Source organism: Lagopus muta, chromosome 1, assembly GCF_023343835.1.
Source record: "Lagopus muta isolate bLagMut1 chromosome 1, bLagMut1 primary, whole genome shotgun sequence".
In the NCBI taxonomy this organism is placed as follows: Eukaryota; Metazoa; Chordata; class Aves; order Galliformes; family Phasianidae; genus Lagopus; species Lagopus muta.
The window spans coordinates 83,135,290-83,149,038 of NC_064433.1; the positions used below are offsets into that span (position 1 = coordinate 83,135,290).

The 13,749-nt window shown below is 41.4% G+C and overlaps 2 protein-coding genes across 7 annotated transcripts in view; one reads left to right on the forward strand and one right to left on the reverse strand.

Annotated features, from left to right (window-relative positions):
- The window catches only part of CFAP44 (cilia and flagella associated protein 44), a 41,192-nt gene extending 32,404 nt beyond the window's left edge, over nucleotides 1-8,788 (forward strand). The window contains exons 26-33 of the mRNA XM_048936340.1: nucleotides 82-579; nucleotides 1,126-1,329; nucleotides 1,720-1,912; nucleotides 2,829-2,939; nucleotides 4,309-4,439; nucleotides 5,545-5,661; nucleotides 6,545-6,746; nucleotides 7,311-8,788. Coding sequence (XP_048792297.1) covers nucleotides 82-579; nucleotides 1,126-1,329; nucleotides 1,720-1,912; nucleotides 2,829-2,939; nucleotides 4,309-4,439; nucleotides 5,545-5,661; nucleotides 6,545-6,746; nucleotides 7,311-7,537 — 1,683 coding nt within the window. The 3' untranslated portion in view covers nucleotides 7,538-8,788. The remainder of the gene's footprint in view (nucleotides 1-81; nucleotides 580-1,125; nucleotides 1,330-1,719; nucleotides 1,913-2,828; nucleotides 2,940-4,308; nucleotides 4,440-5,544; nucleotides 5,662-6,544; nucleotides 6,747-7,310) is intronic.
- Nucleotides 8,789-11,114: 2,326 nt separating this feature from the next.
- Nucleotides 11,115-13,749, reverse strand: part of BOC (BOC cell adhesion associated, oncogene regulated) — a 44,375-nt gene continuing 41,740 nt past the window's right edge. For all 6 annotated transcript variants that reach the window (XM_048936380.1, XM_048936385.1, XM_048936353.1 and 3 more), the window contains 3 exons: nucleotides 13,177-13,256; nucleotides 12,357-12,550; nucleotides 11,115-11,784 (listed from right to left, as the gene is read on the reverse strand). In XM_048936380.1, the coding sequence (XP_048792337.1) occupies nucleotides 11,600-11,784; nucleotides 12,357-12,550; nucleotides 13,177-13,256 (459 nt within the window). In that variant the 3' untranslated portion in view covers nucleotides 11,115-11,599. The remainder of the gene's footprint in view (nucleotides 11,785-12,356; nucleotides 12,551-13,176; nucleotides 13,257-13,749) is intronic.

Here is a 13,749-nt window from a genome sequence, read left to right on the forward strand (position 1 = left end):
CAAGCCTCTTCCCTACTACTTGTGTTGGGGAAGACCACGTGTCACTGGGGAAATCCTACTAAAACTGTTTTTCCTTTGCAGATCTATAAGAAGAAAGTGAATATGAACAAACAGATTATGTCTCTGAGGGACTTTAAGGTTTCTATTATTGAAGAAATCAAGTGTTTATTGCAAGAATTGAAATCCGTGCAGGCAGCATTAGATTTATCAGAACGTCTCCCTCTTCCCCTGATTCCTCAATTACACCCAGATGAAGTTCCAGAAAAAAGATTTGAGTATGACCATGACATCCTACTGAAATTCAAAGAGAAGCAGGCAGCCAAGGCAACACTTCAAGAACAATTGGAAGAGTCTCCCTCATCTGGTGCATTTGGGCATAGTTTTAAGTCTTCCTATAAGGAAACTGGCTCTCTACAACAGACTGCAAGCTCACCCACGATGAAAAGATCGTCATCTGTGGTCACAGAGCAGCAAAAGATTTTTGTAATTGAGAAAGCAGAGCCAACAGAAATAGAACTGGAAATTTTAAAGAAGGAGAAGATAAAAAACCTATACTTGCAGAAGACCTTAATTAATAAGGTAGGAAAAAATATATATTTTTTTCATTTTGAACAATCTCACTAAGAAATAAAACCCTTTCCTTCTTTTTCAGAACTGCAGCTACGCTGTTTATCAGAACTTCTGGAAAATGCTATTTAGTGTAAATCAGTATCAACTTGTAGCAGCAACCTCTGTTATCACTTGAAAAACAGGTCTTAGTTCTGTGAAATTCTGAACTCAGTGGCCAGAAAAAAAAAGAAAAAAAAAAAGTAAAATGTAAGAAATTATTTCAAAAGCGATGAATAGAAAAAGTGTAGTATCACTGCAACTTCATGGATTCATGAAGTTCTCAGCTGTTCAGAAATATGAGTAGTACAGTAGCCCCTCTGGTTTCAGAAATGGTTTTAAGCCTGCAAGGGTCACAGAAAGCTTCCTTAAAAGGCACATCTATGTGCAGAAGGCATAGCATGATTAAGCTAACTTGACGGAGAGAAATTTTCCCTAATGATACTTTCTGTAGCTTTATATATTTAGCTCCAACGCTAACACCTTCCCTGTTGCTCATTTGCTTCTCTTATGCTCCAGATCAATGCACTGGTAACCAACTTTGATGCTGAACTGCGCTTTCTGCGGCACAAGAAACTGCAACTAGATGTGCAGATGAAATATGCTGACCTGAGCTACATCACTTGGTTTGAAGAGCTGCTTATCCTGAAGAATGCTGAGAAAAATGAGAACATTCTCCAGGGGCATGTTAACACCCTCCAGAGTGAGCAGGAGGCCATGCAAGTATGTAGATTATGTCTTTGCAATTAACAGTACTGATAATGAGTGGCCTAAGCCAAAAGGAAGATGTAAAATAAACAGGAACTTTTCTTTGCTTCCTTTTTGCACTGGTCCAGCATCCAGTGCTAAATTCTGGAAAACAAGAAACTCAGTCATCAACCATGATGGTAGTTTCAGACTTCGAATCGTTAATCTTTTCACAGTCTTCATGATGTGGAATCAGTGACAAGTCATATTCATTAAGAAGGTTCTTCTAAGTTTTGATTGGCTGGAGCATAAGTTCAAAGAGTGATAGTCAAGTGTAGCATCTCCAGGTCTTCATTGATATGTTCTATCTACATTAAAGTTAAAAGTTTGTGTCTTTTGACTAAAGAGGTTTTTTTTGTTGTTTAGTCAAAACTGAACAGCTGCCTTGCACAGATGGAGGATAAAAAGTCTGAGATTGTAAAACTTCAGGAATGTGAGAAAGCTGTTTATGCCAGCTTCCAGGCATCCCTTGGAGAAAACAATGAATTTGCCCACTTTCTGACCAAGGTTCTGAGGAGAAAATTCAGCTCCATGAGAAAAAAAGTAGAAAGAGAAACAGGTTAGAGATAACTGTTCTTGTCTTTTGGATTGTTCACACATACTTCCATGTAGTAAAATAAATGTGCCTCAGTCTATCTGGAGCCCTGGGTGCATGCAATGCTAAACACAGTTCAAAACACCAAATAGATTGGACCTACCCAAGTTCTGCTTTTTTGTACCAATCCATGTTCTGTGAGCCATCCTGAAATATGACAATGGTAATTTAGTCTCTAACATGATTACATTTGGTCTGATCACAGCTCCTAGAATGTACTTGCTATAAGTCAATATGTCAATACTGAGGATTGGTAATTAGTATGAAGAAGAGGCAAAGCTTTAAATAGCTACTTCCTATGCTGAACCAATTAGAGCTAAGGAAAAATGATTAATCTGCCACATTCATGACATTATTCTTTAATCTGGCTATTGATTAATGAGAGATCACAGACCTAATCTGCAATAATCTATTAATCACACGACTAAACAAATTATGAAAGGATTTAATTTATCTCAGGTTTTAATCTGTAAAGGCCTAAGCAGTCTAACTGAGCTAGAATGCCTTGGCTTTTGCTTTCACCTGAGACATGGCTGCCAAAAAGCACAGACAACAGTCATGTTTTTGTGACAGTTTTGTGCTTCTGTGTATTTTGCTTGGTTGTTTAATCTCTATAGTGTCTCACAATGATAAACCTACAAGGTTGTTTTTTTAAATTCCAAATACTTAATACACATACAGAGAGGAAAAAATCATAGAAGAAAGTCCCCAAAATATACCTATGTTAGTGCATTTGGCACTGAAAGGTGCCTGAATCTGTGTATTGCTAAGTGATCTCGTGTGAGTTACTGGGGTGTGTTCACTAGCACATTCACATAATGCACAGCTAGTGGATTTGCGGGCGATCCTACAAGTCTGCCATACTGTCATTTTCTTCCAGATGAAAAAGATGAGAGTGAAGAGGAGAGTGATGAAGAGTCCAGCTTGGAGAGTGATGAAGAAGATTCTGGATCTGAAGATGAAATCTTTGACATCTCTGTTTGCCCAGAGAGTAGCTAAGCCATCATTTCCTTGGGTTGACTACTTGATCAGCTTTAGAGCAGTGCTGTGCTTTTAAAAAGGAATTTTTTCGTTATTCTCTTCACATCAATGCCAAAAAGGGCCAGAATGTGTGTGCTCCTGGCTGCACCATTTCTCCCCAGTAAATCTCAGTGAAGATAAGGAAAATGTTGATGGTATAGGGTACCATAATTAAAAAGTTTGGAAAACTAAATCTCAGCTAAGTGCTAAGAATTAATTATTTTGTGTAAAGAACCATTTGCCATTTCACAGCTGTTTTCTGGGGAGAAGAGGCTCCTCGTAGGAGTAGAGCTGGAATGAGGCTGTAGTTGCTCTCTGGAAACCTTCTGCCAAGCATAGCTGGATCCTTGTTTAGGGAAGTTATGTGGGGACCCGGCTGCAGCGTTGAATTAAGCTCTTTGTTACCACCTTGTGGATTTATGCAGGAATTGCCTGCTGCTAGGCTGCTCTCTATTTGAAAAAGTAATGGCATTGCTTTGCAAAATTCTCTTGACTCATTCATTCATGCAGCAAAGGAATCTGTTTTTTTATTTTTTAAGATCTTTGAGTGACATATTAGTGAGCACTTAACAACACTGCTTTATTTTCAGTTCAAATTTACCAGCAAGTTAACTGGATCTGATTTTTTTTTTAAATAGAATTTTTATTAACTCCTTGCCCATGTCTTTTCAATGCATTACTGGAAGTACAGCATTTTTACTTTTTATTGAAAAAATCCAAATTACTCATTTAATGGGGAAATGACACGTTGCATTAGCCTCTTCATATTTGTGTCTTTAAGTGTAATTCTTAGCCTTTATTGGACTTTTTTAATAGGAACTGATGAGTGTTTTGTGCTGACAATGCTGAATTGATTGGCATGACAGATAGCACTGCACCAGCCAGAACTTTGCAGGTCCTATGAACCACAGCTTTCTTTACAAGTAGAGCTAGATCCACACAAGAAGATCACCACAGAAAGTCCATCGTTTATAGTTAAAGATGCTATGGATAAATACCTACATGTTCACATAACTAAAGATTGTATTCTAACATGTTAATTACCTGGACTAACTGTGTTACAAAAGCTAACTTTTGCTATAATACTGGCTTTGATGTGTTAAGTTTTACTTCTGGAAACAAAATGTCTTGACTGAATATAAAGAAAAAAGATCCATCCAAGACATTGGCTCCTTCACAGAGGATTTGGTCTACAGGGCTTTTGTTTGAGAAAGCCCTAAGGAACCAAGGGCATTATAGAGAATGCTGGGAAACCTGCACCATCAGGGAAACTACTAAATCAAGCTTGAATTGTAGAGTTATAAGAAAACTGAGCTATCTTCTGATCCTTTCCTTCTCAGACTGTGATAAGGCACTCTTCCAAAACACCATCCAGCTCCGGGAAAAGTGGTTAGACATTAAGGAAGCTTTAATAAGGGAGAAGAAAGTTGCTGCTAAACTCAGAAAGGAATATGATGTCTTAGTCAAAAAGGTATTGTAGTGTTTTGTTCTCAGCAAGCATCAGCTGGCTCCAGTACAATGAAAATGTGCTCTTGATTTTGGCTAAGGCATAAAAACACAGTCCGCACCTTTTAAGAGGCCTCTGTTTGGGGAGATATCTCCATGCTAGCACACAGGCAGGAGGCAGCTCACTATGGGTCTCCTGTCCTCCTGAAGAAGGCAAATCAAGTTGGTCTGACCTTGGCTGCTGGGGGACCTAAGTTTTAGATTCCTCACCTAACAGAAGCCAGACTCTGATTCAGGTGGCACACCTGGTGTAGCCTGGCCCCCCCAGTGTACAAGTGATGGGGATGGAGAATATAAAGGGTCATCCTAACGCAAATGCTTGCTAGAATACATGCATAAAAATGCTCCATTTCTATCTGTTTCTTTTGCTTTTGGTTATTTTCTTCTGCTCTTTGTCATAGTAATTATTGAATAAACTCACTTGGTGTGAGTTTTCCTTTCAGCTTTTACGAGGTCCTGCATTCGTCAAGACATTTGATTTATATTAAATCAAAAATATCTTAATTTAAAGGGCTTTCTGGGATAGAGAAAGAGTTCTGCCAAAATGCCATTATGCAAGGCTTGCTTTTATTGTGTCTCAAAAATGTCCCATCAAATAAGCTTAACTTACAACGCTTTTTTGTTTTGCTTTTAAAGGCTTTCCTATGTGCCAGCTGCCACATATTCACCCTGGGGTCTGACATTTGATTCTGAATTGTTTCTCATGCAGAATCACATTTCCAGGCATGAAACAATAAAAAATATCTTGCAGACACTGTTGATCTAGAAGCTTTTTGTATGCACATTAAACAAAGCAGCTGTCTCTTAATACATAAGAAGTAGCTTCACAAGTAAGAAGATACTTATGAATGTACCTGTGTAAAGTATTCATCATAGAATTCTGTTTGAATACATAGATGAGCCTCATGTTAACCTATGAAACTCATCTGTCATAATCTGTACCAAAAAAAAAAGAACATTTTTTTCCATGCTTCTTTTCCTTCAGGTCAAGGACTCTAACATAGAACCCTGTTGTCTGCATATTTGAATAATATAGGATTTTTGTCTGTCCTCAATTTATCTTTCTGCAGGCAAAATCAATAGAATCCAGTCTGAAAACAGCAGAGAAGGAACTTGACATCTTTCAGTGGGAAAAGCAGCAGAAGCTGAATGACTTATATGTAGTTGTGCCTTTGAAACTCCATCAGGTAATTCATGATTTTGTGTGTTTATCAGTTTTACCTTTGGCAGGTGCAAGTGGCCTATGTATATCTAAACAGTGGTGTCACTGGCTTTTGAGGCCTTTGATTTCCTGATCCACCACTGTCTCCTTGGAATGACAATGGCATTAATTGAACGTCATGTTTCCTCTGGGTTTGTTTTTGCTCATGTAAGGACAGGTAGAGTCAGTACACTGCTGAAATGTGTGTTGCCTTCAAGTGCTTTACAGGTTTGGAATGGAATATTCCTTCAGGTCTATGCCTACTAATAATCTCTTGAGAAAAACAAAAACAACAACAAAAATAACAACCAACACAATAGAAACAAGCAAACAAAGAAACAGCTATTGAAAGTAATGGGAGTTTTGCCCAATTCAAAAATGCTGGATTGCATACAATGCATTCATCTATGCAGCTGTTATCCCAGGGCTGATAAACAGAAAATGAAGGGGAAAACTCCAGACAATGCTGTAATTTCCTCTGGGTTGAATCTTGTCCTCAGAGAGATAGGCCTCTGCCTGTAGTGGCTTGTACGCTTCTGAGGCAAGCTCAGCGTCTCTGTCTTTGTTTTATCTACCTCATTAAAATGTTCCTAAGAAAGACAGAAGACTCTCAACAGGAGTCCCCCACTCCATTTTTGTTCTCAATGTTATAGAAGAGTAATCAGCTTCATACATAGGGAGCCCTCATAGCTCTAAGTCATCTTTGAGCTCTGCTGTGTGGCAGTGATTTCCTGGCCCCAAACATGAGAGTTGTGCCCATGCTATTTCCTCATTCATTAGTTTACAAACTCTCACACATTTTTTATCCAGAACTGTCAACAGCACCCTAAACAAGTCAAGTCAGCCTTGCTTGTGGCTGTTTCTGGCAGGTGGAGTACTTCTTTAATGGGGAGATACCCAGGGACTTCTCCCAGGCTCTGGTATTTACCAACCAGTCCCTAGAGTGTCTGCAGAAGAGAATTGTGGACTTACATCACGAAAAGATAATGCAGAGAAAGATCTATAAGAAGGCCCAGAAGCAACATAAGCAGCTTGTCCGGGACAAAAAGGAGATGGAGATAACTATTCAACGTGAGTAACAGACTTCATATTGCACAGGTTTCTTGTTTCTCACTGGCTGTGACTAAGTCAGCAGATCTGTCTTTATGCTCACCCAAATGTCACAACTGGTCACTGCAGAAAAAGTGTATCAAGTGGACTGTTTGGGTGAAGTACTGGTAGTTCTCCAGCACTGTAGAATCACTAGGCTGTGATAGGTCAGTTTTAAAAGCATTTTCTTCCGTGTAACATAAGAGGAATTAAAAAACCTCTCTATTAAAACATTTACATTCCCAAGAACCAGATGCAGATATGTCGAGGTGTCTGCAACATCTGAACCTCCTCTGCCAGCCTGCTGAGGCTTTGGTGTGGGGATGGCTCGCTGGCATTGGCTGAATGTGGCTTAGTGATAGCTCAGGTGTGGTCACAGGCAAGAACAAATGGCAGTATTCAGTTGTGAGCTCTATTGAATTCATGTGAATTGTTTATTATGGATCGTATATGACAAAGCTCAGGCAAAAAGTTGGGGGTACGGAACAAATTCTTATTAACCCATGAAAAGCAGTTCTGCCACTTGTGCCTTGCCTCTCCCTTTAGATCTGGAAGAGAAATGCAGTCAGCTGATGATGCTGAAGTTTGGCCGTGTGGTTGATTTTGAAGCAGTTCAAGCACGCTCTGTTAACATACGCCTGGAAGAGCTGCAATTGCAAATAATAGAGAAAGAATATGAGCACTCCCAGGAAATTAATGAGTATACGGTAAGGTGCACGAATGGGAGGAGGGTGTATGTGTGTTCTATTAAGTCTTCTTTTGCCTGGGGCTGAATAGCTACACTAAAGTTTTGTCAACATATTCATTTTTGTTTGATTTTTTTTCACCTGTCACCAACAGGTGTCACCAAAATGTCCAACTTCCATGACTTCCCATCATGACTCCTACCTTTGCACTGCTGCTGCTTCACATCCTATTTTCTTATGCAGGCAGTTGATGGTGTCTTTATTTTTAAACTGGCCTCCAGTGCATTTTTCTGTTTCAGTCCCTATGAGAGGTTCTCCCAGAGTGCTATCCTGCAGGTTTCAGCTGGCAGTCAGTATCTACTGCCTGCTTCCATCATATTTCTTGATGAATTATTTGAGTACAGTGCACCCCTGGCTGATGCCTGGGACACTAGACTGTGCAGCATGAAAAGTGCGTGTCTTCCTGGGATACCTAAGGCTCAGCTGCTGTAGTGCAGCCAGGCAACAGTCCCAAGCTGTCCTTACAGAATGCTGTTCTTTTCCGACACTTTAAAAATATGTAGACAAAACAATTGGAATGCAAGAGTATCCCAGAACAGCCAGAAAATATCTCTGAGTATCGTGCCTAATTTGAATTTGTTTGACTAATATTTCACCCCTGCCCCTCCTAATAGGTTTTGTGATTTCTACCTCTTCCTGTTAATGTCAGTTGTCAACATGTTTTGGGCTTACTTTTTGCTATGGGAAATGCTCTGCTCCTTAGAAAAGTTAGTCTGGTATCCTTCAACACAGCATACATCTGGATGTGTTGCAAGGTTTGCATAATGGACTCCAGAAAGTAAGAACTGTGCTGCCTACTCCTATGCATGTTTGCACAGCGTAATACCTCATGAAAGGAGAATGTTCAGATCTGCAGTTCTTTGCTCTCCTGGTTGTCTTGTGTTTGTAGCTATGCAAAGAACCCCTGTCTTCCTCCTCGATTTGGGTGTGAGAGCTGCATTTCAAATTGGAAACTCATAGCCTTAGCCTCCTCTGTTTGTCACCTGTGCAGGCTTGTGGCAGGGGTAGGTGCCAGTTTGATACCTTACACACGAATGGATTACTATGTGCCTAACAGTCTTCCCTTTCCCATACTTTTGCCTACCTGCTTTGCCAAAATGCTTAGTCATTTTCAATACTAAGAAAACAACAAAAAGAAAAAAAGAGATAAAAAAAGCCACCAACAACAAAACAGCTTGTAGGAAAGGCATCACAGGATCACTTGTATGCAGGATCAGTTTGTTGTTTCCGTCCCTTCTGTGATGCATATTCAGCTTAGCCCTCGGTCCCCATTTCATCCTTCTTATCCTCACTCCTCCTAGTTGAACTTTTTCTTTCTTTCTAGAAAAGAATCTCAGACTTAGAACAGAAGCTAATGATGCTGACAAAAGAAAACACCATAAAGGTGAGGCAGCTGAACCAGTTCTGCCTTGAAAAGCAGCAACTTGAAACTAAGCTGGATTCACTGAAGGATGATCTGGTAAATTTCTAAGCTACTGTACTACATGCAGGTTTGGGACTGTTAGAAAGCTGAAAGCAGTTCATCCAGCCCTCACCATCTCCCTGGTCAAAAATCCTGCTGTGCAGTCAGCCATTCAGGCTGATGTTGCCTAGTGGCAAAGGCAGAATGGCTGCTCCAAGTCTTCTCCAGAGAGGAAAATGGATGAACTGATCCTGAAGTAGGCCACGCTGTAACTTCTCTGTTAATTTCTTAGCTGCTTTCTAATACTGAAGTAAAGTCATCTTATTTCTAATTAGAAAATGTTTTGCAGAAAGTCAAAATTATTCCTTTGGTACATGGAAACAGACAAATGAGTTGTTTTCTTTCTCTTTATTAGGGAATAAGGCAGCCATTGGTAACACACTGAGCCAAAGATAAAGGCCTATTACTCTGTCTTCCAAGTAGTTCTGACTGAGGAATGGAGCAATCACTGTCCCACTTCTTGGAATGCTTTACTTTGCCAGATGAAAAAAAATCCACTGTTAATTCTTGCTTTTTTTTATAGGTGCAATTTTTCTCTCTCCTTACAGAGAGTAGAATTTCAGGGCCCCCGAACTGCTGATATTAAAGAGAAGGCCAGGATGGAGTCACAGCTGAAATGTTTGGCTCATGACGAAGCCATCCTAAGAGAAGAAATCAATCTTCTAAGCAGAAAAGATGGGCATTTAATTGAAGAACTCAGTCTCTTAACCAGGAACAATCAGTTTCTACAACCTTCATCACCACAGGACTTGGAGTCACCAGATGAAATATTCCCTGTTCTTAAACCATGAGAGGTAACTAGCAGTTCAAGTGACCCTTAAAAGCAGGCATTGAACTATGGCAGTAGTAATACTTGCAAGTGTGAAATTTATAGTTTTGGTTATACAGGGATTTCACTGTAAAGGATTAAATTTGTTTCCTTTATCCAAAAATGGCTGTAATGGTGGGTAGGGAATTAAAAGTGCAATTGCAACCAGTAAATGATGTTGTTGTCAGTCCATTGCAGAGCTTTGCACAAAAGAGATGCTCTGTGTGTGCACACGCCTGTTATTAGCTCTCAGTACAAAATGGCTTTTGAAGGCTGGAAATGAGAATGTTTCACATGGCCAACTGTATCTATAGCATCTGGGTTCTCAGTAGCTGGTACAGGAGGTCTGTCTTAAGAGTGCATCTTGTTACTTGTTGAACATTCCCACTGCAATGGCAGTTGTCTCCCACCTGAGTTAGGAATATTGTAAAAAGAGATGGGAAGCACTATGCTTGGGAAAGCAAGGGGACCTTTTTCCTCAGGGCCTACAATGCTAGAAAGGTATGGCACCAGTGAGAGCCCTGACCCTGCTCTGTGGAGGTGGGAAGCTGCACTCCAGTGCAGGATACCCCATTTATTTGGAACAAGAAAACTATAGCAAACGTGAAGTCAGCCTGTAATTTCACTGACTTGCATGCGTTAGAGAGTAGAGCTAGTCTTTGTTTTCTGGTTCTAACTTTTCTTGCATTTGAGATGTTGACAGTGAGTGATCACAGACAGTGCTTACTTTGTCTTACTGTGAAGTTTCTTTAACCTCCAAGTGGAGGGGTTGTGATGCAATGTTCTTCCATTGCAAAGTTTCCGACAGCGCACAAACCTTTGGGGTCGGTTGCTCTTTTTTAATTAAAAAGCTCAAACAACCTGCAGCTGCTCTTGCTTCTTCTGCCCTCTCCATCCCTGCTCATCGCTTCTGTCTGGTGCACCTTCAGCCAGGATCCAGTTGTGTCCCAGCCAGGCACAAAAACTGCTGCTGTTGGCCCGAGTACAAGCAAACGAATGATATTTGTGCTGCCTGTCTTCAGCGAGTCACTGTGAAGGTGCAGACTGGGGCCAGATATTTGGGTGTCCTTCCCAAATCTCATGTAGCTATCCTTAGATGTAAATGAAAATTTTCCCTGGCTCTGCTCCCTGTGAGAGGTTTTATATCACTTAGCTGGCATAGATAGCAGCCAGCCCTTTTCTCCTAAGCTCAGCATTGAAAAGTTTCACATAGATTAGAGGAAAACTATAACTGCAAGAAAGTGTCACCTTCCCTCAGGAGTCCTTTTTGCCATGTTTCCGCAGGGAAAAAGAACGTAGATCCATTCTGTGGAAGGTTTTAGCATACAACCAGCCACAGAAAATACGTAAGCCTTTATTTTAGTTGTTAAAGCATGGGTTTGTCTTTACAGATATGCAGCTGCAGATGGCGTCTATGTGAAAGTTTGTTTATGTTGATTAGGCAGAGTGCAGAACTCCAGTCCACTCACAGGAGTGCGTTCCTGGGACATGCCTTCCTGTGGGCAAGGAGAAGCCCTCGCTGCAGGAGGCTGATTGATCTTGGTGGCAGCAGCTTCGTTTGGACCCATGTCTTGCAATATCCCTTGTGCTGCTGTTTCTGTCTTGTGCTCTGATGAACAGCCACAGGTAGCTGCTGCTTTGTTTCTTGGGCCCTCCTGTTGCCTTGCTGAAGATGCCTTCTGTCTCCATAGCATTATAAAAGGCACATATACATCTATATACAAGTGCATAAATATATAAATAGAGGTGTTATACAAAAATAAATACCCATTCTTTTTTTCTCTTTAGAATAAGTCTTTTGCAAAAGGCAGCTTAGTCCCTAACTGATAGGAGAGTGAGTCTCTAAGGGCCTCAGCGATAGTGAGCTGCTGTTCAGATGTCCTGGTAGGTCCTGACTCAAAGATGTGAGCACTGGAGCCTGGGGATGGAGGTCTCCTCTGGACTGGCAGCAGTCTAGTCTTTCTACCTCTTCCACTGGCACTAGGCCTAGGCAGAACGGGCTTCCTGAAAGGCAGAGGAGTGAGAGAGAATTAAAATGTGTACAGAAACGAAAGATACTATGATAGCTTTCTAGTCAACAGTCCACTTTATGAGGATAGATAGTCTGATCAAAGACCAAGAACTGCATTCTAAAAGTCCTGGCTATAGGGGAGTTTTCTCCTATGCTCGTATGCAATGTGTTTGATCCACGCTGCAGGAGGGATGGATCAATAGACCTTATCCTAGTGGGACAGACTCACAGAATTTTTCAGGGGCCTTGCTGTTTGACCAGCCTGGAAGATGTAAGGTGAAGGACTAAGTGATTAATCTCTGCAACTGCAGATGGGTATGCATCCTTCCAGCACCATATATGCCATCTTACGGAGAAAAGAAAAATATGTTTTCTAAAAGTGGCCCAGGCAATTTACAATCCCAACTGCTACTGTGGCCTTCTCATGCTATTCTAAGAGACTGTCCATGCACCACAGAACCGAGCACGAACAAAGCCATCAGGCCTCCTCTACAGTGAAGTTTTCCTTCAAAATAAGACCAAAACAATGAGATGAAGCAAGCACTGAATTTTCCAGACCACTGACCACGGTGGAACAGTGGATCTCGTCGAGGATCCAAACTGGGACCTCCCACTTTATTGCCCATTGCTGGATGATGCAGGCCAATGAAGTGCTCTTGAAGGTGTGGACAGTCATCTTGTGGCTGAAGAAGTTGGTGAGTGGAATCATCTGGGAGGCTGTACAGGAAAGAGCTGTCTTCTGGTCTTGAATTCGGCAACCTAATGAGGCAGACAGACAAAGAAAGAAGTTCAGCACTACTCACATATTTCCTCCTTGAAAGGTATGCTTCCTGCAGCATCTCAGCCAGCTGCACTGATAAAATGACAAACCATTCCTAAACGAGGAGAAAGATGGATATAGATGGATATACTTGTGGAGTGGGAACGAGGTGATGCGAACTGGTATCTGTGATTCAAAACCTGATGAGTGCCACAGAAGCTTGGAGGAGTTATGCCTCCTGGGGAGCATGGGAATAATGACGTGGCATCTGAACATGAGGCACTAAGTGTCTGCAGATCACCAGATCCTGGATTTCTCTTTATCAGCATCCAGCCACAGATGTTAGTTTCTCTCATTGTACTTTCCAGCCAATGCTTAGGAGGCACAAGGAGGAAACGGGAGAGCCATCTCTAAAGTGAAATCACCTCTCTTTCCAACCATTAGAGGAATGAGGTGTGTGAAAAAGAGCTTAAACCAAACAGGCTGAATGCTGGAGCATAGGTTTGTTTCCCAAGTGAACTGGAACAGATAAGGGCATGTTTGCACAAGCCATCCTAAGCATGTATTTCAATGGGTCCCACATGATCGACTGTTTCATCCTTCCCCTTGGTAAGCCAGGACCAACCTGGTGGGCTGGTAGTCTCGCTGGGCATTCCCATTTTGCAGCACTCTCGCCTGCAGCAAGGCATTGGTCTCCTCGTGTGACTGGAATGAGAGAATGGATCTTAGCAGAGCAATGACATAAAGCAGCAGTAAGAGATTGGTGCTGATTTCTAGCAGAACCTGAACCACAAGCCAGAATGGTGAAGTTCTTACAACGGAAGGTGGAAAGAGCTGGAGCTGTTTCTTTTGTAACAGAGTAGAACTAAGCACTGAAAAACTCAGATTACTTATCACTGTATCACCGGCTCACGATAACCGATTTATACTCTCTGCTGTGGCACTGCATTTATTTTACTGTGAACATATGGAATACTCAGCATAGTCAGTCCCTGGGTGCTTTGCTCAGGAGAAACAGAAACCATTTCCATTAGGAGCAGTCTTTGCTCACTACCTCCTACTGCCCCAGGATGCCACCTCATCACAAGTCACTGGGAGACCTTCCTGCTCATCCCAGGTCTCATGTAACTTCACTGCAACAGGGAAACTTCAAAAAGGAGCCAGTTTTGGCACTTCTGTGTGCTGCAAAGTGTCAAGC